Below are 25514 nucleotides of genomic sequence, written 5' to 3'. Positions count from 1 at the left end.
CTTATCTGGAGGGGAGAGAGAGAAGATAAAAAAAGCGAGCCGGCTATCGAGATTCGGGGACGCCTGAGAAGTCGTGAACACCGAGGGAACGATAGAGAGAACGAGAGGGAGAGATATAACGCTCGTACAGGCTTGGCACTCGCACCATCGTCTTGTACAGATCAGTCCAGTGACCAGTCTCGGCCGGCGCAGAGTTTCGAGTTGTAAGCTGCAAAGTGGCGCGTGTGGGCCGCCAAGCCTGGACTGTATTTCGCTGTACTGAACCGAACTTTCACTGAAATTCACTGGAAGAGCCTCGAGTCGTCGACTCGAGCTTCGATATAATCAATTTGAATAATCAAGTCCAGTCGTAGAGTGGATGCAAATTATAAAGGTCGCTCACCAATCGAGACCTTGATTAAGAAAGAAGAAAAGAGACATAGTCGTAATTCAGCGTCACTTAAACAATTGTAAGTAAAAAAAGGAACAGCTCATGCTAGGGATCGGCCAGAGTTTCTCTCGAGAGCGCATGTGTAGCTAATATTTTGTCGTGCCAACGTGTTTCTAAAAGGCAAGGCTCGAGAATTGATCGAGTATCGGTTTGCTCGGTCCAATTACCATCAAATTGGTAAAATATTTTGGCAAATTTCGTAGTTGGTGAATATAAACGACGAGGGAGGAAAAAGTGTGGAGCGAGGCGGAAAATACGGAGTGAAAAGTTTTGGGATTTTTGCCGGAGTCTCGAGCGTGGAGGTCGTCGGCAACGTGTTATTTTTGCTCGGGTACGAGCGAGAGGCGCACGAGGAAGAGGCGGCGAGATATCAATTGAATAACAATCGTTATCGGTATTTCGGCGCTTTAGCGACGATCCACGCGTTCCTTCTCAGCTGTTGAGCAGGTATAACACGCAGTCGATCGACGCACGCGTTATCGCGTCGAGTGCGCGAGCTGACATTGGCACGCGATATTCGCGCCAGATATACGAAGAGGAGCCGTGGAATTTTACCGGTGCATATTATGTCGCTGGTGCGTAGGCCCACCGCCGCTGCTCCCCCCTGCAGTCCAATAATAGTTCAATGAACCATAGCGCTTACTTACGTCTGCGCTCGCGATACTCCTGTCTTATACTACGTATAGTAACGTTTCTCCCGCGAGCGATAACTTTTCCCTTCCGATAAAGCAACTTTTAACTCGCTTTAATGGACTCAAGGCGCCGATCACCACATGCGCGTACTCGATCGCGATCCGTCCGTCCGTCCGTCCTTACTTTTCGATACTACGACGTTTTATCGAGCACTTTTCAGCCCGATATTTCAAGATGACACGTATGCCTGATTGATAACAGTGAATAATCGTGCATATATTTAGTCTCTAAGCGCTATAATTCTCTCTCTTTTTCTCACATGACGCCTGTGAATAAGTGTCAGATTATGAGAAGCCCCAATCATATTCTAGTGTAATTTACTTTACTTAACTTATCGAGCTTTTATTTAGCCATTTAGTAATAGGTATTATTATCGATCGATTACCTCCATAAGTAAAGAGACCTTCATTTTTACATCCAACGATAAAGGCACGTTTTAATAGAAAAACCTTTGCAACATCATCGCCGTAAAAAAGCTCAAATTTCTCACCCACTCGATGCCATCTCAACGTTACTCTTAAATGCTCGTCTGAGTTTATGAGTAAACTTACACCTTCCTCGCGAAACTTCATCGCCCCATTGTGCGTTTGCACTTGATACGACTAACATTGAATATGCTAGAGAATTGAATCAAACAGGCGAGCTTTATGCACCTTTGACTTCTCTTCTTTTTTACTTTTTTACTTTGGGATAATTCAACTGCTATATCGAGAATAACGCCAACTGAGTACGATTCCAAGCAACTTTATGTTTCTTTTTAGTGAAAAATTATACTATCCTTGTTTAAAAAAGTTGTTTGCAGAAATTACAAGGTAAACAAGTGGATAATTCACTCGTCCCAATGGTCATAACGAATGAAACTGTTGTTTAAAATCAAATTCATTGGTGTTTTTATTTAGTGTTTTGCATTTCAATCACTCCAATACTTTTATTATGCAGTTGAAAACGTTATCTTACAGCTGATTTATTTTTGCTACTTTCATTTTCTTCTCGGGTGAAATAATCTCGAAATCATTAAAATTCGGTCGAGGTCTTGTTTCCTCGCGCTCTACTCTGTTTGCACGACGGATTGAAGGACAGCCTTTCGCGTGGTTAACTTATACCTAGTTTTTATGTTGCTCCCAAGTTAAGTCTCGTCAATTATCCTCAATTTAGGTTGACCATCTTCGATTCGAAAAACCATTACTTCGAGAGAATTCAAGTGTCTATTAGGTTTTTCATTCGCGGGGAAAATTTCTTGAATTGTCCTGGCATTTTTAAACCAAATTGCTCAATTTCTTACTCACGCCATAGAGCTACAAAAACACACAAAACTGACAAATAATTTTTATAAGATGTATCTACTGCTTTCCGATGGTTGCTTCAGGTTTTCCAAAATATTTCATTTTTACCGACTGCTCAATGAGAAAGCAGAGAAAAAACGCATCGCAAATGGGTTTTGGTACTTTTACTAAAGAAATGGAGACGATTGAAAGATATTGAGCAATTGGATCATATGCGTTGAAAATGATCTAATACATATAATCCCTTAAACTTGGGAGCTTAGCAGGACCTTCATGGGCACACTCGGAGAATGGATTCATCCCACATTTGTAACGCTATGATTAACAGAGCATTTGTACTTAAAGTTTTCTTAAAAGTCAAACTCAAAACCTTCGATTGGATAAAGGTATTAACTGGAAGAACTCAGATCTAAATGGCATTTAGCAATAAATTGTCAAAACTTTATCTTTATTAATCTTTTATTTTACACTTGAATGAGTATCGTTGGATCCTTACATTCGGCTAATATAGACATAAATGCTTATTGCTTTTATCGCGTTAAATGTAAAAGAATTAAAGAAAAAGTCCTGAATCGAATGCGCTATATAATACATCATGATGCAATAACGTATAAATGCTAATTATAAAACGTTCGCTTATCATTATGCTCTTATTCTCCAGAAAAATAAAGAAGACAAAACGTTTGAGCAACGAAATTCCTTCACGTGAGCGATGCGTGCGTACTATTATCATCGACTTCCCTTGTGTTTTTATGAGCCTGAGATAATACGAAAATAGCTTAACAGTTCGAAAGTGAATGTGCCCTTACCTTTAAACAAACTTTAATAGATTTAATAGATTTGAATCGATCAGCAGGGCTATTGTTGCATCCGAAAAACTATTACTTTAAGTTCATTATCCTACTTGATATGCTTTATAAATACCCATCGGTCTTTATACAATCAGTATTAAATCAAGTACTGTAAGATTGTTGAAAAAACATTAAAGATATCAAGAGAAAAAGAGACGGAAGGAGAACCGGAGGGAGAGAAAAATGGCCTTATTGTATTGCAAAAAAAACAAGTACCCATGATAGGGAAAATTATTTATAAGTTCTATATTATTAATCACAATAATTATTCCAATTTTTAGTAGAGTGTGGAAAAGTTGCTCGCTAAAATGATGGAGAGCAATAAAAAGTTAGTAAAGTAGTTGCGCTGTCAAAGATAAAATGCGAGGTCAGCGATTTAACTCACTTATGCATTGTCTCGACATCGATTTCTAGCGGAATTTTTTTCTTCTGCGAATATGTAACCGCTGCTGGGAGATCGGCTTAAGGCGCCGCCAGCGATATCGATCTAATTTTTAGACATCCTTATGTCAATACTGCATCTTATGAACTAAATATATTTCTATAGGGTAATGTGTACGTCCAAAGGGGGTGGGAAAATAAAAATTGTATTTCCGTCGCGCAAACTATAATCAGGGAAGTAATCTGTGCATTTTACATTAAAAGTCAGTACTTTGATTTAAACTGCATAAAAAAGCTGATTGATCTCAATATATAGGCCAACAATATAAAAAATATGAAGCCCGAAGCTCCGAACGCTACGCAACGAGTAATGTTGCTTCGAGATTCATTAAGCGAGCATCGAGGTCTATTTATAGCTTTGGCATCAGGTTTGCGATGCAATTTGATTTTGAGTATGTAAGACATTCGTCAGCTATTGTACACGCTGACGGATGTCCGCGTAAATGTCTCAACATTTTTTATAAGAAATACAAACTTTCGCTTTTCGTTTCGTGTATTTACTCGTAAGCGAGTGAAAGAAAAAATGAGCGAAAAAACAAGCTTGCAGCGAGACGAGTTCTTTTAATAGAGTGAATTGCTGTCTCGTTGGCTCTTGCACGATGCAGTTAAAAGCATTTACCTAGTGCAGGTCCGTTAACGGACAATGCAGAGGAAGCGAACGACGCGAGGCTTACTTGTTTCCCAGTGCCCATAATGTTCTACCCGTGCAGCCCGTAATTGAGTATATTATTAAGATAGCCATCATTTTTTGTTTTTGTTATACTAGAGCCAAAGCTTTAGATTTTTGTAGCCAAGCACGGGTCGTAGCGCTGCAAGCTCACCTTATCGTTGCTTTGGCCTTGAAAATGCCGATTGCCGCGGCTCTCGTGGCCTACTTTTCATTCATTGCTACGTGTCAGTGTTCCATGACTTTCAAGCGATGCCCGCGCCTGCGCCGACAGCGGAACGGTCTAATAATACACGGCATCTTGTCGTCGAGAGCCAAAAGTGCGTTTCGATTAGCCAGCTGCTTTATATCTTTGAATGCATTTGCAACTGCACGTGTCATTGCACGGACTTTAACGTCAAATTCACTACAAAGTTTGCTCGAATTCCTTTTCAAATTATTCAACATTTTACGAGTAACTTCAATGAACTGAATCAGCCGAAAAGATTATCGTTCGTCGTCGTACCAAAGCTGATCTGCCCGTTCAAACTAATTTATTATCCCTCCGATGTGTCTTCATTCAACAGAATGACCATCCAAGAAAATTGAAACACTCTAAAAAAACTTGGCTTAAAACTGATATTAGAAAGATTTTTATTTCTGAAATTGAAAAAACTGATTAGTTTTACAAGTTTCGAAAGCATTTTTATAATAATATACCGTATTTATATTGTAATAATTTTGTACAAAGTTGACTTGAAATAGTTGTCTATTTGTCTTTCTTCGAAAGTGACCTTGAATCTTGTCACGAGGACTTTTTGCTTTTCATCAGTTAGCTAACACTTTTGTTTATACTCATCATATGTATATATTAGTACTTTTATTTTTAAACAAGTTTTATTTTTATAATTTCTTCTACCTACATTGAGTAAATAAGTTTGTTTGTAGAACATTTGACAAATAGATGGACATAGTAATGAAGCAATAATCATTTCATTAATTCATTTATTAGAATTGAATAAATTCATTGAAACTTTGAAAAAAAGCATGGGTTCGAATGACTTATTTATGTTTTCAAGTATAAGTTGAAATAAGCAATTTTATTAGAATTTTGGATGTAAAAAGTGGAATTTTTGTGAATCATAAGACTATATATTAATTAAGGCTGTCTTATAAAGTCGTAATTTTGCATCGTCGTGGAAAACGGTCAAAAAATACCATTATCGCATGTAGAAGGAGGGAGTAAGGAATATCACGCGCTCCCAACTGATACGTGTTAACACTTTGCTTACAACCCCTACTTTCAGTGCTCGGCGCCGTCGAGTCAAAAGATTCCAACGAACGGCCGCAGCCAGCCAAAACAGTTTGTCGACTCCGATCGAGTCAAAACGACGGTCACTTTTCGCTGTATCGGCTACTGTTTTGCTCTCAACTTTTAGTACTATCTCGAATTAGAAGTTTGACAAGTCCAGTTTGAAATTTAAAGTTATTCGAGTCTCGGTACAATTACAGCAAAGAGACTCATCTGTCCACGACTTTTATTCATTACACAAAGTAAATATGACATTGATCTTTTTTGCATTTCGCTTACGACCACGTTGAAAATAGCAAAATTTCATTGTTTTTTTTATAACGTGAGTGGATCAACATCAGGTCGGTTGGTTGTTTTATATTTTTCGAAATAGGTATAGCGATTCGTCAGTAGGGAGCGAATTTCGCAGGTACATGGCTTGCGATCAGTGCGATGTACGTACGTAAGTGCAGCAGCGATGAATTCAAGTCGGTCTTTATCATTACTTCAACGAGATCGATTGGATCGTCCTCAGCGCGGGGTTCAAGGAGAGACGAATGCGCGACGGAAGATGAGCGAGTAGCTGCAAGTGCGGGCTTGAATTTTGTACGTCGAGCGTCGTCTCAAGCGTTGGCACCGATTCAATCGTACTATTCGAGCGCGAGTAGCGCGGATCTATCGATGCGATCCTTGAATTTCTCTCGATCTATTCTTCGAAGCGGCGATCGACGGCGTAATATTCGTTCGAACGAGTCGTTCACCTTCGATCGAGGAGGTTATCCAAGAGCTACCCTCGTAAGAGCAGCGACAAAAAATTGCATTACGCGCGAGCTGTTACTAGCGCAACAGCTAGTTAGCTTCGAATTTGGCCAAGAGCCAAGAAAAAGAATATCGTGTCGAAAATAACGCAGTCGACAGCGACGCAGTCCAGCTTTTTCAATTTGCCGAGCATCAGTTGCAGCTCGACGTTGTGCACTTTACGGACTGGTGCGTGATCGACGATTGTGCCTGTGCAAAGTGAACCTCGTTTCTTCGCTCGTCCCGCAGTGCGCAGTCCGTCAGTGAAATAATGTGAGAGCAACGCGACTCGACCAACCGATTGCCTACTTCGTTAGCGGAGGAGAGGTCAGAGGCTTCTCGACTTACCGATTTACCGATCGATTAGTAATTATTCGTTTATGTTGTATAATCGATCGAAAAGTTGATTCTATCATCGATGCGATTGTTCCGTCGGTTTCGCTTCTTCTTTGCGTTCTTCTCACGTGTTTCTTGGCCAAGGGCCACGATTGACGCGCATTTCATCCATTCTGCTCTTTTTAAAGAACTCGACACCCGCGCACAACACACCTAGCACGTGCCACTAAAATTAAACGTCCAAATATATACATTCGTTCTCTCTCGAATCGAAAATAAAACTAATTCAAGTCTCAGGCATAGCGAGCATAGTCGCGAGTCGAATCAAACGAGTCCGCCAAACTGTTGAAAGCCCGTACTTTTTATGCCACGAGGCAATAATTAGCCCAAGTTCGGTACGAAAATCGAGTAAGTAACGATAAATCGAAGCGCACCATAGCTCAAAGTGAAAAATTCATACGCGATTCGGTATCGCTCCGCACGCGCTCGACTCGTATGTTATGAATTACAGTTACGGTGCATCCACCCCGCGTCGTTTTCATATATTATATACATGCTATATTAAGAGGATATGTAATATTATTATAGTTATCTCGCGGGCGCCACTCTTATCATCGGATGACTTTTTCTCGCTCGCGATGCTCGAGGTTGGATTCACAAATTCTTTTCCTAACTCGATCTTTTATTCGATCGTCATCTGCTGGCCAGAGTCTCGTCGCGAATCTCTAATGACTTGCGTAAATAATTTTCCGCTTTTCCATCTGCATTTTTACGAGTTTGCCCTCGACATCCCGAAAACAGTCGACTTGGGAATGTTTTCTGCAACTCTCGGCTCTGGCACAATATTCGCAATCGGCTCGTCGAAAGCAAAGCTGCTCTCACTTTTAAAAGTCTAAGCGTCAATCATTGATAAGTGACAGTGGCTTTTCACAACATTCTCTTGTTTTGGAATTCACAAGAGTTTTGCGGAAAAAATGCGTAACGTAACGTGTTGTCATCCTTCCGTCTTGCAGATTAAACACAATTTCGTAAACATACTAGTATGACTCGTGGATTGGAAAAAAGAAAAGTGTCAGTAGAATCGTCACCCCGTCTATAGTGGAAAAAATTAATTAATTCAACGTCTTCTTCCTTTCGTTAGAGGCGATTAGAATTGGCATTGAATATTTTTTCACTAAAACATTTGGTACGACTTTTTCACAGCGAGATAAGATAGTGACGAATCAAATCTAGGCTAAATTAATTTCCATTTTTACAGCCTCCAAAATAACTTTTTCGATAGGATATTGTGAGCGATAAGCATTCGAGTCGCACTTGAACAAATGAATTTCCGCGGAAAATTTAGTCAACTTGAAACTTGAATAGCGGACGGATCGCTCGACTCGCTCGTCAATGAAGCAGCGAAACTTTATTTCTCAGTAGGGTCAGAACGTCAGCGAGTAAATAAAAATATCTATTAGTTATTTGCCAAAGTGCGAAAATCATTGGCGTATACAAGATGACGCGGTGACGAGGAGCAGAGCCGAAAACGATCTAAAATAAGCCAAAAAGAGGCCTATAATAACGGTCGATGAAAAGCGATTATTTTGCGAGCAAAAGCGATCGACAAAAAAGTAGGGAATACATTTGCTTAAATAAGCCGTTACTCGATCGGGAATAAGTCGCGACGAGTCGCGATCGATACCGTAGTAATCCGAGTAGAAAAAAGTCCTCTCGATGGCTAAAAGCGCTCGCCAGATAGTTCTTAGTCGTTGGAAGTCGGAAGCATAAAAAAGGAGCGATAAAAGAAACGTGCTTGGATGTTTGTTGCAGATCTAAATGTGTTCAATAGCAGCGATACCGTCGGAACTGCGGGTTTTGGGGCGCAGTCCTCCTGTGTGCGGCTCGCTGCTCTACAGCTCGTTGATGGTGACGACTCCAGCAGGGCCGATCGTCAGCAGAAACACGGTACCGCCGCAGATTCGCTCTTGTCTCGCGTCGGCCTCGCTGCAGCTCAACGAGCTCATCAAAACCAGCAGCGAGGATGCGAGCAGCAGCAGCGTCGCCGACAGCAACAAGAGGAACAAGAAGAGGGTCGTGTTCGCCGACGACCGCGGAAGGCCCCTCGAGCACGTAAGTCGTTATTGAGCGGCCTACCTATCCCCTTTGCTCGGACTCTATTGCATGGGTCGCGTTGACAGGTGCGAGTGATCGGCGAGTCGAGCAGCACGCCGCCCTCGTGGACCAGCTCGTACGTGGCCAGCCTCGTCCGGGGGGGCCTCTTCCAGCCGTACGACGAGCTCGAGCAGCGGGCCCTGCAGGAGCACCAGCCCAGCGACGCCGTCGACTTTCCTCGCAAGCCTAGCTCCGACGCCTCCGTCTGGGAGCTGTGCTTCCTGCAGCCGGCCAGCGACTACATAGGCTTCCGGGACAAGCTCGACAGGCACGGGGTCAGCTTGGAGAACGTCCTGGTGAACGAGGCCGAGCAGAGCCTCGTCGGCACCGTCAAAGTCAAGAACCTGGCCTACGTGAAGGAGGTCGCGCTGCGCCTCACCTTCGACCAGTGGACGAGCCAGCGGGACATAGCCTGCGTCTACGTGCAGCAGCACGGCTTCGGTCAGTCGTCCGTGCGCAGCCTCTACGACACCTTCCGGTTTCGCGTCGACTTGAGCCCCGAGTCCGCCGCCAGTCGACAGATCGAGTTTTGCGTTCGTTATCGCACCCAAGGCCAAGATTATTGGGACAACAACGACGGAGCCAACTATTGCCTCAAAAAGAAGAGAGACGTGAGCGTTGATGATTTTTACTTCGGAATCGAATTCGCTACTTTTAACATCAGTCCCGGACGTTAGATACCCGTGCCGATTCTTAACTACCTTCTCGAGAGAACCCAATTGCCCTCTGGCATTTGTTTCCAAGAGGCTGTTGAGCCTCCTCGTTTGCTGGCCAATTTTTCGACTGACCTAGCTCGAGCCACACTACTCTTTTCGCCAGCAACTAGGCGTCGCCATTGACGATTCGTGGCGCGAAAATGAGCTATTTTATGCTAAAACTCTTGTCCCGATGATCGATCAAATATTTTCGCGCTCTTCATTATTCAAATGCGACTAAAGTAATCAGCCAAAGAGAACGGGACGATTTTAATCGAGCGAATTATCTATTCTTACATCGTTTTGTTAACATCATTTCATCGATATCATTTCATTAATTCGTTTCATCGTCTTTAAATGCAATCCATTATGCGACTTGAATGGAAACTCCTGATGACATTTTTACAAACCTGATCGTTTGTCTCATATAACCTAGCAAAAAGCTTACGAGACTGCATGCTCTACAAGCACAGCAAGAAAAGACATTTTTGCTGCACCATGTATGTAAATAATTACCATTAAACATTTAATAATGACAGTTAATGTCGTGCAGTCGTGTGCGTAGTTGGTTGTGAAATAATTATAAAATTTCATTTATATTGACTTAAATCAACGATAGACTTAAGACTATAATTATAAACGATTCTTATTTTGGACTGTTAATTGACAATTGTCCATTATTACGTGCTGCATTTGCATGCTTGTGTGTCATTCCTATATATTTATTTAAATATATTTTACATTTGTACTTTTTCATGTGCCATTATATATTTTTTTATGTTGATGTTACTCTAATATAATCGACAAAAATTTCAACTGTAGAATAATATTTTGTTTTATATTTTATACTTTCTGCTGAAATATTTTCAATAAAAATTTAATGTTTATCTACACACCTGAATATTTTTCTTTTAACAATTTTTTCAGGTATTTGTCAATTTATCAAATTATATAATAATCAAATATAATAATTAATCGTTCAAAGTATCGCATTTTTATTCGAATGCGAATGCGAACCAATAAAATTTATTGTTTTCATATGCTTACTTACCGATCAATGTGACTTGAAGCGTTTTTTATATCAAAAATCACCCAACGCAATATAATTAATACTTCAAAAAAAAAACACTCGTTAACTTTATACTGATACAATTTAATATGTATCCTATTCCGAAAAGGCAAAGGAAAATGCAACCATTTCGATTGAGAATCAAAGCGGTAGTACAGCGTAAGGTAGCACCATGAGACATAACGGGTGATGCTTATGTCTATTGAATATAGTATAACCTATCGCACTTCAACCTCCTTGAAATTTGAATTGAAAAATTGTCAACCATTTTTATTTGCCATACGATTTAAAAAATACTCGATGCATAGCATGCATTGATTCTGAAAATTTGTCCAAAAAACTTTCTGAAAAAACTGAAAATAATCAAATAAATCTTAAATAGTTGCCCCAGTAATTGAAATAGTTATGGGTGATTTTTTTTTCCATTTTCGAAAGTCTTGAACCATTAGACATAAATAATTTTATTGTGAATGTTTTTTTTGTCTTCAACAATTCTTATTTTTTGATTGAAAACTATTCAGATAAGTTTACATAATCAAAAAATTTCCGTAACTGTCAGCAGATTTCATTGGAGGAACAAATTACCGAATTTTTATCATCGTGCTGTGGCCCAACATCTGTTCATAACGGTTTCGATCAAACTTACAATCGTGAACAATTACCGCACAAAATCGATACGAAAGAAGATGCTAAGATCCGTGACTGGAGCGAGTTCGCATCTTGGCAACACCTCGAAAATGACTCGCCCTACTGGTGAATGACAAATTTGGAAAATACCATCAAATCTCATTCATTAATTATTATTTGTCATGCCATTAGTGATATTACACCGGAAGAATTTTCATTGATCGACAAAAAAAGTTTCATCGTTAATTGTTAATATCGTAGTAGTTTTTATTATCAAAATCGTCTGGTTCTATGTTCCATCGAAACGAATAGCTGCTCGTAAGAAGATGCTCATAAAAGCTGCTAGTAAATGTAATTTACAACATTGGACACTTTCAAATGCAGAACCATTTTTCTACTGAATTAAGGGCTTACTGTAATAGTTGATTAAGGTAAGATTCTTTTCTGATCTCCAGGAAACTGGGAAAAGACGGGGAATTCACAGACACAGTTGATTAAAATCACAATAGCAGGTACAACAATTTGAAGCAGTAGTCCAAAATAATAAATACTTCCATAAATGAAAATAATTGTAAGACACAGTATTTATAGTTAAATAATAAGTTAAGTTCTGTAATTATAAAGTTTTACGTAGTTTATTTGAACACAAGACTTAGCCATTTAATTGAATATTTTTATTGACTATGTAACTAAAATTACTGAAATACATGACGTCGTTAAATCATTCTGAATAAACACCAGATAAGAACTCAAAAAAAGAAAAATGTTGTATCTTTCTTATTTTTTAAAGTTGAAAAATTGCCAAATATGATATCCGTTGGGTTTAAGTTTAATCTAAAAAAAACATCATAAGAGGGAAAAAGTGAGGCCAACCCTCTATATTAATATAGCACAAGAATGCCTTCTTAGTGTCTGAGAGTTTTGGCCGTGATCGATGCTTGTCATAAGTTATAAACATTATCTTTGGACAATGTACGTAATTTTGCATTACGGTCTAGACCCGAGTTTTCTTTACTTTCGGCGAGTGTAATAAGTCCTATTGGATGACCACAAACTGCAATTGGAAATTAAGCTGGCATGAGCTTCATGTGTTCCGATATCTTGGTCTGCAGAAACTACAAAACAGTATTTTAGCCTAATGGCACCATTATTTGAAATTCGCGGACTCGAACACATACTGTATTACGTCTAATTAATTTGACTATGGATACAGTATCAGGATGTGCTCTAGGAAGAAACAACTCTTTAAATTCATTGTCAGATTTAACTATCACACCAATTTCAATTACTTAACGCTTAATTATTTAGAAAAAAGTGTATTTTCTTAACTATCTACTAAAGTTTGAACAAAGGCACGTTTAAAAAAATTATAGAATGTGATTAACTATTCCTTATGACTTTTTCATAAAAGTTTCATTTCAAAATCAAGCTAAAAAAATATGCGTAAAATAAATAAACAATTGTTCACAATTTTTTATAAAAGAATATTCGTAGAGAACCCAAAGAAGACGAAAAATGAATAATTAATTTAAATTATTTTACAAAGTAGCAATAAATTTGAGTTTTTTACTTTTAGTAATCTTTGAATTTATGAAGATATAATTTAATTGATTTCAGGGTAACTGTCAACGATTAATGAAAATGGATTTGGTTTTTAAACGAGCAGTTAAAACATTGACAATTTGTAATTACAAAGATATAAGTACAGTTTTGTAACGATCAAGAAAATAAGCGAAGATTATAACAAAAGTGAACAAACAACAAATAATAAAAAGTTCATTTATGATTATAGTTCATCATGATCGGCCGTTTTTCGAAAAGGATTTTAAAAAATTATTTTAATGAAATCTAAAAACATTAATTCAATGTCATATCTGAAAATGTTATTCAGCCTTACATAAATGACATTTTTATAAAAAAATTTTACTTCAGTCAACATTATGTTATGTAAACATAATGAGCAATAAAATTTTGATAAAAAAAAAATTTAAGTAAAACTTAAAATTCTATTAATTTTTGGAAGCTCAATCCAGTTATGACAAAAAATTGGAATTCCGTGAAAAATCACCGCAACGCTGGATAAATATTTCATTAATTTAACATTAGAAATGAAAAAAATTCAGAAGTTCTCATAGGTGATATTTCGAAACATTAGTTGATATTAAAATTCAAACGTTTGAAGGTACTGTTCCAAATCAAGAAGGTTTACTATTGAGATTTTGGAATACACGTGAAAAATGGAAAATAATGAGAAAGCGTGTACTGTGCATGTAAATTCGTAATAAATATAATTTATACTAAAATTTTAATATTTTGAGTCAAAATATTAATGTTTGCTACGAATCAATTACCAGTGTAAGACAAAAATAGCTCTATACTGTTTTTGTTACAATAGGATGTCTATGTTTTTTCTATTGAATAAAGTTATTATCAAGCTTTAATTTTAATTTTCAATAACAAAATCCCGACTCTCCTCGTTTCTTTCACGCAAAACCCATATAGTAAAAAATTAATTTTTTAATAGTACAAGAATCGTTAAAGATTTGATCGGCAAAGAATCTAGTTGATTGCTGGAAATATACCAACGTTATAATTTTTTAGCTCTAATAAAATTACATAGATTAAATAAAATTTGACAAAAATCGTTAAAATTTCGTATGTATTCTAAACCAACTTGGATTCTGTACAATATTGTTCGGTAGAATAGAGCACGCGAAACTGCACATTTCACCGGTCAGAATGGTTATACTGAATTAAAGTAGGTCTAGAGATATACTGCAAAAATGGTTCGGAAAATTATTTCAATTTTTTGAAAATCGTATAATACAAACCTTGAATAGATTAGCCCTTTCCAAGTGAGGGTTTTCTTTTAATATAGTAACAGAATCAGTAATCATTATATGTTATTTTAATATTTTTGTAAAAATCATTTTTAGACAATAAAATCATAAGGAAGTACAGATGAACTCACAATGAATGTGTCTATTTAATATATATCTATATGTATAATTGTCACCTAATATACGGACATATGAAACACAATTTTTTTTCTTACACACAGTAAATGGTACTTAGTTATCCTAGTTACACCTAGATTTATAACAATCAACATGCTTTTTAGAAACGATGTTATTCGCTCAAAAATGCCAAATATCTACTTCAATATCCATTTTCACTTTTAATATTAGAAAGAATGATTTTTAACACTTTATCAAAATGGTTTTTTTTGAGGAGATATCAGAAAAAACTATCACACAGGATTACATTGCTAGAGTTGATAAATAATATCTCTCACGTATCAAGATTGTTTAATAATCTTACTTGTTGTTGATTAACTGAAATAGATTATAATATATTGTTTTATGCGATGATATGTACATGACCCATTTCAGTTTTCAAAAGTACTTTAGTTATTTATAAAAATTTCATGAAAAAATGATCTTTATCGGATTATTTAATATGTGTAGTCATACATAATTATGATTTCATCGCTAAGGTTTTTTATGCGTTGCTTGTCAAAATGAAATTTTAAATGCAATCTCGATTCAGCAAAATTATGAAAGTTAATCTCATACCTTATCATTCTACAATCTACTTTCTAATTTTATATAGATATGTTAATTGTGAAATCCATCGAAAACGGACTTGAAAAAAACTTTCGAACCACGTAAATAAAGTTTAAAATACGAAAAATTAAATTACTTTGCATATTTTCTGTTGGCGTACTTGATGAAATGTGACAATCACTATTATGATCTAATATAGAACATATTGATATTACAAGAATCAATTATATAAAAGAAAACAGAGAGCTTACAAGACACACGAAAAACGCTGACTAATCAAACAAAATCATTGAATTTGAAAGACTCAATTATGACATAGAGGAGCAGGGTAATCTAGGAGATCCCATTTGTGTTAAGACTCTATCCAGCCACTGGAGGGGTCCATTTAAATGCAATTCTATCCAACAGGGTGTTGAAGTTACTGTTTGTCGCCTATATTCTGCTCCCCACCCTTTCACAAAGCTCATGCGTATGGTGCACATTCGGGTTAGTTGGTAAACGGCTTCGAATCCTTGTGATACCGAATGGGACAATAGAGTAGCAAATTCTTGGTTATTGAAGATTTTCAAATTACAACCTGAAACATATTCAAACGATTAGTGTCTTCCGAACTTTTTGATACTTCGATTCTTTAAATTACCTGGTGGAATTTTACAAACTGTTGCTGGATGCCATCCATAACGTTGATTGCAATTTGGGCTTTGCACAAAAATACTAGAATCCGAGAGGCATTCTGCAAAAACTTCACCACCGATGTAATATAATCTCACTCCTCTTCCGATATGTCTTCTGGTTTGCTCAACAACTGCATTACGATTGACGTTGGACAGCAAACCAAGACAAAATCTTTCCGAATTACTAGGATCCGTAAAGCCATCGACAGTAATACTCGGTTGTGAAGCATGAAATGTTTCTCCAACTCGCGTGTTTAACTCATAGTAACTGATTGAACACCTGTAATATCACAGTCTTAAGAATATTGAAGTAGTAAAAATATTCCATCAATGCTAATGAGCTCCAAAATCAACCCCGCAACAAATTTTCATTTATTTTCCTTAGGGTACGTCATCTTTTTGACTCATGGACTTCTTCCGTTACAAAGATCACCGTAACGTAAAATTTTAAAAACAATATTAATTGCGATAAGAGTAAAAAGTTTCCGATTTTACAAGTCTTGAGTACAAAGCTTTAAAATTGTTTGTAAAAAAAGAAGTAAATAATTAATAAAAAAATTTCGTATTGTACAATTTTTTTAATGAAAGTTTCAAATCTTGTTTTTGAAATTGATTTAAAGTCAAGCAGTAGAAAAATGTGCTCATAGTGAGAATTAAATCTGAATTATAATTGAAAATATATTAGTACCAAAAAGCAGGTTCACAATACATGACTGGTTGTGCATCAGAAGGACTAGGTGATAATCTTGAAAGTGACATGTTGTCATTATGATCCATGTTATCACCATCTTCACTTATGTATCCTGGAGGAGGAGTATCAGCTGGTGGATCCATAGAACTCGGAGTGGGATGAGGTGATCCTTGAATACTCCCAAGACTGCCAACACTTGCTGGACTTGTGGCTTGCATACTCTATAATAATTCTCTTATTAAAAATCCCAGAAAGCGGGAATAGAAAGATTTTGTTTTTTAAAACATGTAATGAATTGAGAGAAGACTAAATAAGTCTTAATTATCCGAATGAATTATAACAGATCGTCTATTTTCACCTAAAAATAATATTAAGATTGAATCCTTACTCTTTTTTATGTTTTCAGACGATCTATAATTCGGATTTCATGTGATCATATGTATTAAAAATATTTTGCTTTTCTCTAGAAAATCATATACTAATTATGAATCATTTTAGCGTCTCAAAATAGGGCAAGCGATAGTTCTTATTAGAAAAAAAAACCACAAAAATTATAGTGTTCACTGTATTACTGTTTTATACTGGAAGAAAATTTTAATTCCAATCAAAAGTAATTGGTATTTAGTTCCTATCGGAAAAAATTACATCTAGTAGAAGACTCTGTCTCCGAAGAGTCTATATTCCTAGAACTATCGTGCTCGCTCGTTTTCCATGTATCTAACGTTGTCAATAAAAGTTTTACTACAAAGTACGTACTATACAACAAAAATTGAGCAATATCATCAAATTATTGCTGTACGAAACTTCACTCAAAGCTGCTTTGGGCTATCAGAATTGAAAACGGAACGATCACGCGATGGTAAAAATTACAGTGGTACATGAATAATAAATTTAATAAGTGAATTAAAACTTTCACTGATCAACTCATTATGGAAGTTTGTGACATTTTCACACAGGCAATGTGTGTAAATTACGTTAATAAATTGTGATTATCAATATTGATAGGAGTAGCATTTTTTAAGAGGGATTTTCGAGCCATCTTTGAGCAAAGACTTGATTGATAATGACGTATTTTATATTGTAAAATTCTATTTGCAGTTTTAATATTTTTTTAATCGTGAAACTTACGCAATGAGGTAGATTTTCTTGAAGTGGACTTTGATGAGGAACCAAAATTGAAGGCAAAGCTGAAACCCAATTTGAAAAAGTATTTTTTGAAATCTCTGAAGAATCATAGATCGATCGATTCGATCGAAAAAAAATAAACCATTTAAATTATTGAGAAATATTAAAATCAAAATTTCAATCCCGTTCTTTAAAACTTTTATTGCATATTTTGCTGAAAAATTGTTATAGTGCCATACTGAACACCAAACTGAAGGTCACCACAGCTCCTTTTAGAGAAATAATCAGAAGAAGATTTAGAAAATGGGATTGAAAATGTGATTTTTGGGCCGGTAACATAAAAATGCAGATGGAAGCAAGATTTAAGGCATTTGCATTCAAATGATCCAATAATTGCAATAATATATAAATTAACGTACCTGGTGGTTGTACTCTTTGGTAATGGTAAGGATTAACGCAAACTTCTTCACGCTTCAAGTTAAAAGCGTATTCACAACTATCTATAGGTTTTAACTCGTGATGTGATTGTAGATCAGGCCAACGCCAAAGACGACAATAAATAACATGCGGTAGACCTTTACTACGTACAGTTTGAGAACAAGTTTCTGTAGCACCACTGCTAGGTAGCCTTAAAACAAAATAGAAACTTCTTATTAATATTATGTTGTGAAAAAGTGCAAAAGTGGATTAGCAAAGCAAGAAGGAGTAAATCAAGACCGAATTTATACTGAAATGGAACAGTAAAAGCTCATGACATAAACCAAATTCGACCCTTAATGTAATTGGATTTCAAAGACAGATAAGACATTTTTTCTTGAAAAGGTTTATAGATTTTATGGAATTATCTATTTTATTATTTTTCTGTGAATCGTTCAATAAAATTATTTAAATTACGTTTTTAAATAAACATTATTTCAGACGCTTTAAACTACGATACTTTTACGAGTTTTTATTAGTATTTTATTAATAATTAATATGATAGACATATCTTTGACATCTTATGCTAGTGTTCAACAGGTCATCAATACTTCTTACACTCAGTCAAAATATCTATTTATTGAATCTCGGCAAATCGAAAATTCAAAATTGTCTCGAATTTTTTTTAATAGCTTTTGACATTTCAAAGAGCTTATTCCCGTTAGTTGTTTGTTTTAAAATGAAAATTTTTAGTAATAAACGCATAAAACGCGTTGAATTACACTTTAAAAAATGACGATTTAAAAAAACTGTATGTAGAACTGAAAAGAAATCTGCGAAACACGTCGAAAGCAACTTTTAAAATAATTTATCCAGTTAATTTGTAGTTTTTAATCTTGTTAGAAAAGGGGAGTCACGCTCATTTTCACTAGTTCTTATGAGAAAATACACAAGAAGTGATGTGGTATAATTCTACACCACATATGAATGAGCTTGATGATGGAATAGAAGCGACTAGTAATGTTAGAAAAAATAAATCCTTTAAATTTTCCTAATTATATCATTTTATAATGATCATAATAAAGAAAATTCTTCCTTTTTCTAAAGTACAATAGGTGTATGGTAATGCGGTTTCCTGGAACATGGAGCTATGTTTACTTATATATTTTCTAAATTAATGTTTCAAGAATTAAATCAACTAGCACCTATTGTACTACAATACAAATAAAATTTTAACTTTTTGTCTTGTAACATATTAAAAGTGCTAAAACTCAAATTAGGTTCGAATGGACTCTATGAAAGAACATGAAGATCATTGAAGATTATCCTGAATTGCACATGATGGATAAGCTTGAAAGATAAAATATATGCAATTAAAGTCATTTTAAATGCTTTTGGTACTTTATTCATCTAATCAAATAAAATCTTTCAAGGTGTTTTAGTTTATCTTATTTATAAAAATAGTCATTTAGCTATAAAAAAAATTGATTTATTTATTTACCTGTAATTTACCTCAAACAAGTATTTTTAACTGAATCGATTTTCTATTAGATCATATGATTCAAAAAAATGATATGGACAAGTTATTTTTCAATTTCAATACATGGGCATTTTAACTAAAATACAACAGTATTGAAAATTGTAAGAAACAGTATGGAATTAGCTGAATAACAACATTTAGGACGATAAACTGACGTTTTCAATATTTTTTGAGATTAAATATCACTTGTACATACCTAGGTATAACTATACACTTAGTATTGCAGTTCTGTGTACTGATTGCCTTTTCCAATTCTTCTAAACCTGAAGATTTTTTTAGCTTTTTGACAAGACTTTTGATAACTTTTTCACTCCATTTATCGTCGCCTTCTGCTTTTTTCCATCCCAGAAGCCGTTTAATAATAGGATGATTGAAACTGGGTAGCATTGAATTCATAACTTAATATATGGGAACAAATGAGTTGTTGAATGGACTGCATCAGGCTGATCTTCTATCCTGCATGCAGGTATTCAATGTCCAGAAAATAACTGCAATTATGAAGTAAATTCATTAGATTTTTTATTAATCATTTTATCTTGGGGAAATTTTGAAACTAGAATATTACAAATTTTATTATTTGAAATTATTACACATTCAATATTTAATATCAACACTATAATATTGTTATTGACACCAACATCGTAAAAAGATGCATGTTAAAAATAAAAATTCATGCTTTCCGAACATTTTCACGTACTTAAGGTCACTGACCTGTCGATGCATACGCAGAAATATTACGAAGAAAAAATATTTGCCGACCGTAATATTTTCAAAAAGTGCTGACTTGTTAGATTATTGTATTATTGTATCATCATAACAAAATAGAGTTTACTAATTAAGAAAATGTGAAAGTTGTCACCCATATATAAATAGATAGCAGTTTTTTGCTGTGACACAGATAACGCGAAGTTAATTGTGAAAATTGAGTACATAAATTTCACTCGATAAACAGACTAATTTCATCATTAATAATAGCAGATCGTCCAAACCAGTCTACAAGTTGGTGTAAATACTCAATACTTGCGAAATTTTTGCAACTAATAATAAAACTAAGAATTCTCACAGGAACAATATATGTGCTCTTTTTTGTACTGCAAAAAACTGCTCAAGTACGAATAAATATGCCGACTTATATGTACATATAATGATGACTACTGGCGACTGCGAAGTACGTGTTAACTAGTATATAGACACTAAACAGGGTCCAAGAGGGAAGAGAATGTTATATACATATGTTATGCTTCAACCACGCAAAGAAGAAAGAGCACATGCGCAATTTCGGAGTACGGTCGGTAAAGAGAGTCTCTCTCACAGGCGTGGTAGGCTCGGTTCTCAATCAACCAAAATTCAGTCATCAAATGCAAAGAGACTTACATAAATCCAGCTAGTCAAGTCACAAGCTGCAGTATCTTGCCGTAAAATTGCCGTAAAAGAAAAATCTCTCCGCTAAATATTCTTGTGCTCTATGGCTTTGCCCAGGTTCCGTTGCTCAGTTCCTCGACCTACAGTGCTTCATAGTTGTTGCGCATTTAGTTTGTTTTTTATTCAATGCATTGGTGATTGGAAAATTTACCCGAAAACAATTAAAGAAAATCGATGAATAAGACCACTAAAAAATTATACTTTCTTTCGCATTAAATGATGTCGTATTTTAGTTTATAGTTTGAGTGTGATTAAAAATCGCCAAGGGGCGCTACTATCGATCAACATGACGAAACTGTTTCTATAGGATATTTTCGCGCGTATAGAGTATGTAAACAGGCATTTATTGGAGCAGTCAAAAAATAGTGATCTGCTTGTTGTGCTCAATTTTCTTGGTGTAACAACCCTCAATAATTTCAAAAACGGACACAGTCGATAAGCGCCAAAACCGTTGACAACGAGCTGTTGTGTGCGCAGAACGCAATATGAAGTAGTAAACATTAAAGACGTATATATAATCAACAATAGTTTTCGTTAATTAGTTTAGTCTTCAAATGGACACAAATGTAAGTTGGGATGCATGAAATTGTAATCAATATGAAAACCGTGATGAAATTGTATCAATACTTACTATTTATTGTTTTTGCCAGAGCTTGCAAAAAGAGTTAGAAGTTTTGCAGAGAATTCACCAGCTGATACGTCAACTACATTCTCTAATTCGTATGTTCAAGTTTGATTTAGAAAAGGTTGCTGATAATTATCATTCTTTGCTCAGTAAGTATCATCAGATTTATTAAATTACTCTGTATTTATGATGCATCATTTTTAATAAATTTTCTAGATGAATAGCTAAATACATCTTTAAATCATCAAAAGTCTTTGGAGCAAAATTTTCTCAAATTTTAAAACATAAACGTGAGTTATGAAAACTTCTGATATATATTTAAATCTTGTGACAATTTTTGTTAGAAATGAACATATCTGTAGATAAAAATTTAATTTTTTTGCTAGGGTAACCATCAACAATCTGTACGATGGCTTTATCAAGAAAAAGTTTAGGAGCAGTACGTTTCAATGAAACATCATTGTCTCCCTCATCTACTGCATCTCCTAGCCGCAAAAGACGATCCATAGCAGCACCAAAAGTTGTTGGATTGATTGAAGAAAATGATGATGAAGCAGAACGGTCAGCCAGGAGACAAGAATTAGGCAGCCCAGTAGCAACGCCTATTAGTAACAATGATCGACGTCAGTCAAACTTTGGTTTGTCAGCAATATCAAATTTAAGTGCTACAGAAATGACAAATCAAATTGCTCAGTGTATAAAGCTCAGTGCAGAGAATAAGATAAATGATAAAAATGCATTTCAATTAAAAATGATTGATTTTTTGCTGTATACTTTAAAAAAACAGGATCCTAATATGACTAATTTACAAATGGCTAGTGTTTCGTTAGATGCAAGTGCTAAAATTTATGGTTTCAGAGTTGACAAAGTGTACTCTGATTTATTAAAAGTTATTGGAATGGTGAAACAAGATAAAAAAGATTATCAAAATGAAAATGATCATGCCGAAGACATAGATCAGCAAGGTTCAAATAAAGGTGAAAATCCTCAAAAAAAAAAGAAAAAGAAAAATCGACAAAATATCATTGCCACTGTAGAATCTTTGAAAGGAAGTGTGGAAACATATGATCCATTATCATTAATAAGATGTCAAAGAGATACTCAAACTTCAGACCTCCTATTTCAAGCTGGTATGCCGCAGCATTCTAATCAAGGAGTAGCTTTAAATCTGTACAATGATGTTATACTTGATAAAATTCCTGAAATATTGTACTCACAAAAGATCACAACAATAAGTATTCATGATTTGGCAAATGATTCAATATGCCCATCATACGATGCATTTAAATTTTTGGATTGGTCTCCTAATGACGAAGTTGAAGAAGCATTATCTCAGCCAGAAGAAAATGATGGTGAATTTCATTTTGACTTAGATGCTGCTGTTCCAGATGATGATGATCAAAATGACTTTGATTTAATGATGGACTGTGGGGATGCATATGAAGATAAATGTGGTAGAATGGCTCATAAAAGTCAAATTGAAAATATAGTTGATTTTCAAGATATTATAGCTAATAATCCCAATCCTAATGCAACTTATGAGTACTCATATGTGCAGAAAAGCTATCGCATACATTGGGCAGGCCCATCACATTGGAAAATAACATTAAATAAAAATCTTGGAGGAAGTAGAGTAGTAGAAACATGTAAACAAAATGCCGCCAAGAGAAAAAAAGAAATTGAATTATCGTACTCATCAGAATCAAAAGAAGAAATTTCACAAAAATTTAAACTTGGTGAAAAACAAACAAAATTATTAACAAAAGCAACAAAACTTGTTTGGTCAGAAGACAAAGTTACATTTCCTCAAGATGTTCATTATGAATTAAAAAGATATTACACTTTTTTTAATAAACCAACAGAACATTTGAAATTTTCTATTGAAGAAAAACAAAAAGAAATGTATTCAAATAATGAAAATGATGACTATGATGGTCATTCTGACCACGATATGTCCAACTTTGCAGCTCCTGAAGATGTAGAACATTTTGCAGAACATCAAGATGATGGGCGTTTTACACAGGATCCTACTTTCACTCAAGAATCTACAGCAATGCCAACACAAGGAGCATTCATGGGAGACAATCTTGTATCTGTTCCCAAGCTTACTGATAAAATCTTCATACCTTATTCTCAGCGAGCTAAAAAAATTGATATGCGTCAACTCAAAAAAGTTATGTGGAAAAATCTTAAAAATAGATCAAAACAGAAAGAAAAAGAAAATTTCAATAGTACTCAAGTAAATGAGAATGACAACTTGGCAAAAGAAATAGAACCAAGAGCATTCAGTGATATGTATATGGAAATGCCTAAATTACTATCTAAATCAAATTCTGATTCACTTAGTCCAGCTATAGCGTTTGTATCGCTTCTTCATTTAGCGAATGAAAAGAATTTAAAGATTGATAGAACTACAGAGCTGACTGATTTAATCATTAAAGGAGCAAAAAGTGACTCTTGAAAATAAGTTGGAATTCAAAAAGTTAGAAATCAAAAAAATTTTCGTTATTTGAATTTCTTGTTAATAGTATAACATAAAAATTTGTGTGTATAACTAATATTCAATCAATTTAATAGATATTTCTCTTCTTTATTTTTATATTAATTGTAGATTTAATTATTTAATATGAGCAAATCGAAAAATCTCTAATAATTGGAATTCTATGTTCATATTTATGTTTAATGTGCACCATATTTAATCTTCAGTTAATCATAGATTTAATTTAATAATTTTCAACTTAGTTTACAATTTTTACCGACCATCATTTGTAATTATAATAAAGTCTATATTTTAAATCATAAAATATAGTTTTATATAATACATTTAAATAAATAATATTTATTTAATACACTTATTGTTATTTAATTGGTTTTTATACTGTTAATTTGATTAAAAAAGATTTTGAAAACTTGACCGAATATAAACTGACTTTTCTATGAAGTAAAAATGTTAAAATTTTTAATCTTATTAGTTGGAGTGTTTTAAATGTCGTGATTTACGAAAATAAAAATTATCAATAATTTCCATAAAGTCAAAATTCACTAAAAAAAGCTTGAATCATTGAGTTTTTTAGCCATTTTTAAATGAACCTTGATTCATTTTTATAAAATTTTCATAAAATATTTGAATAAAGAAATATGTTGTTTGAACATCAAATCGCGAGATTGAATCTTCTACAAACTTAACAAAAAAAAGTGTATGCATTTTTATACGTAAATTATAAATGAATACCGAGGAATTTCTAAAATTTATAGTAAATTTTTATTTATTAATATTATATTAACTTTAGTTGGAATATTATAAATGCGTATACATATTAAAACTGGGCACCTGAAATCATCATCTAAAATATTGGCGGTGAAAAAAAACAAATTATTAGAATTAATTTTCATTTAAAACCCGGTATAAAACAAAAAATTGGTTCTATATCGAATCAACATTGAATTTCACTTTAAAGGTTCAAAATTAGTGTAAACAAAAACCCCGCATCGAACACATGTCATTAGAAACATTTCTAAATCATTTTTCGGGTAGTCCACAGAATTAATTTAATTATTTTTAACGGATTGAATATGTGTGTCGATTTACGTGAATAAATCGAAGTTTTTTTAACAATTCTCTTTAGAATCAATAAAAAACATTTTCATAATTAAAAATTTTTTTTTAAATCCTTAACAGGAATTTTCTTTTATGCGTACACCAGTTTCCGTAAAAGCTTTGAATATATATCGGTCTGAGATGAGAAAAAACTGTACTTTCGGTTGAATTTTCAGAATTTTGATAAAATTATTACACTGTGATAAATGTTAAATTTTGTGAATAAGCCTGTAATGATCAGGAAAGATAAATTTATAAAGTGTCTTTCCTTTAGGAATTTCATCATTCCAATTTCTATTTAATAAAAATCATTTCGTAACAAGGATATTAAAGAGATTTAAAATTACGTTCGCTAATAAAATTCTTGGTTACGATAAAAGTTGTTCACGGCAAATAGTAGCTTTTTCACGTTTCATTCTTTATAATTGAAAAATGTCTATGAATTCAGTAATAATTTTTGTAAAAAATATCGTTGCTAAAATATAATATTTCAGCGATGGAAAGATGAGTATAGGCTTAGCATCGATCGATGATAGAAACAA

At 34.5% G+C, this 25514-nt stretch overlaps 3 protein-coding genes across 14 annotated transcripts; 2 read left to right on the top strand and 1 right to left on the bottom strand.

Moving 5' to 3' along the window:
- The first annotated feature begins 243 nt into the window (after positions 1-243).
- Positions 244-13755, top strand: LOC106658413 (protein phosphatase 1 regulatory subunit 3C-like). 10 transcript variants are annotated; one of them, XR_001339532.2, is made up of 6 exons: positions 5942-6760; positions 8582-8881; positions 8950-9534; positions 11250-11440; positions 11627-11745; positions 12932-13755. XR_001339532.2 is itself a non-coding variant. In XM_014380369.2 (5 exons), the coding sequence occupies exons 2-5, from the start codon at positions 8588-8590 to the stop codon at positions 11634-11636; spliced, it is 1080 nt and encodes a 359-aa protein (XP_014235855.1). In that variant the 5' UTR covers positions 244-449; positions 8582-8587; the 3' UTR covers positions 11637-12901. The 10 variants fall into 10 exon arrangements, 9 of the variants coding, with proteins under 9 accessions (XP_014235855.1, XP_014235848.1, XP_014235853.1 ...); XM_014380369.2 differs by lacking the exons at positions 5942-6760; positions 12932-13755 and adding an exon at positions 244-449 and having other exon boundaries at positions 11627-12901; XM_014380362.2 differs by lacking the exons at positions 5942-6760; positions 12932-13755 and adding an exon at positions 5677-5898 and having other exon boundaries at positions 11627-12901.
- A 449-nt stretch (positions 13756-14204) lies between these two features.
- On the bottom strand, positions 14205-20601 carry LOC106658411 (mothers against decapentaplegic homolog 3). 3 transcript variants are annotated; one of them, XM_014380359.2, is made up of 7 exons: positions 20391-20601; positions 19524-19815; positions 17790-17998; positions 17374-17432; positions 16243-16466; positions 15521-15834; positions 14205-15457 (listed from the first exon to the last, which is right to left on the bottom strand). In XM_014380359.2, the coding sequence occupies exons 2-7, from the start codon at positions 19721-19723 to the stop codon at positions 15189-15191; spliced, it is 1275 nt and encodes a 424-aa protein (XP_014235845.1). In that variant the 5' UTR covers positions 19724-19815; positions 20391-20601; the 3' UTR covers positions 14205-15188. The 3 variants fall into 3 exon arrangements, with proteins under 3 accessions (XP_014235845.1, XP_023313869.1, XP_014235846.1); XM_023458101.1 differs by lacking the exon at positions 20391-20601 and adding an exon at positions 20039-20384; XM_014380360.2 differs by lacking the exon at positions 20391-20601 and adding an exon at positions 19893-19971.
- A 107-nt stretch (positions 20602-20708) lies between these two features.
- Positions 20709-23936, top strand: LOC106658354 (condensin complex subunit 2-like). Its single transcript, XM_014380259.2, has 4 exons — positions 20709-21315; positions 21400-21523; positions 21591-21664; positions 21761-23936. The coding sequence occupies exon 4, from the start codon at positions 21784-21786 to the stop codon at positions 23833-23835; it is 2052 nt and encodes a 683-aa protein (XP_014235745.1). The 5' UTR covers positions 20709-21315; positions 21400-21523; positions 21591-21664; positions 21761-21783; the 3' UTR covers positions 23836-23936.
- The last annotated feature ends 1578 nt before the right edge of the window (positions 23937-25514 follow it).

Source organism: Trichogramma pretiosum, unplaced genomic scaffold (genome assembly GCF_000599845.2).
Source record: "Trichogramma pretiosum strain Unisexual culture from Peru unplaced genomic scaffold, Tpre_2.0 scaffold70, whole genome shotgun sequence".
Lineage (NCBI taxonomy): Eukaryota > Metazoa > Arthropoda > Insecta > Hymenoptera > Trichogrammatidae > Trichogramma > Trichogramma pretiosum.
Note: the sequence above shows the minus strand (reverse complement) of the source record. Positions and strands in the feature narration are given on the sequence as shown.

Coding starts and splice junctions, on each gene's coding strand:
- LOC106658413 (XM_014380369.2), top strand. CDS start 8,588: ATGTGTTCAATAGCAGCGATACCGTCGGAACTGCGGGTTTTGGGGCGC. Junction 8,882..8,949: donor GCGGAAGGCCCCTCGAGCAC/GTAAGTCGTTAT, acceptor TCGCGTTGACAG/GTGCGAGTGATCGGCGAGTC. Junction 9,535..11,249: donor GCCTCAAAAAGAAGAGAGAC/GTGAGCGTTGAT, acceptor AACTGTCAGCAG/ATTTCATTGGAGGAACAAAT.
- LOC106658411 (XM_014380359.2), bottom strand. CDS start 19,723: ATGAATTCAATGCTACCCAGTTTCAATCATCCTATTATTAAACGGCTT. Junction 16,467..17,373: donor AAGAAAATCTACCTCATTGC/GTAAGTTTCACG, acceptor GAATTATTATAG/AGTATGCAAGCCACAAGTCC. Junction 15,835..16,242: donor TATTGTGAACCTGCTTTTTG/GTACTAATATAT, acceptor GTGATATTACAG/GTGTTCAATCAGTTACTATG.
- LOC106658354 (XM_014380259.2), top strand. CDS start 21,784: ATGGCTTTATCAAGAAAAAGTTTAGGAGCAGTACGTTTCAATGAAACA.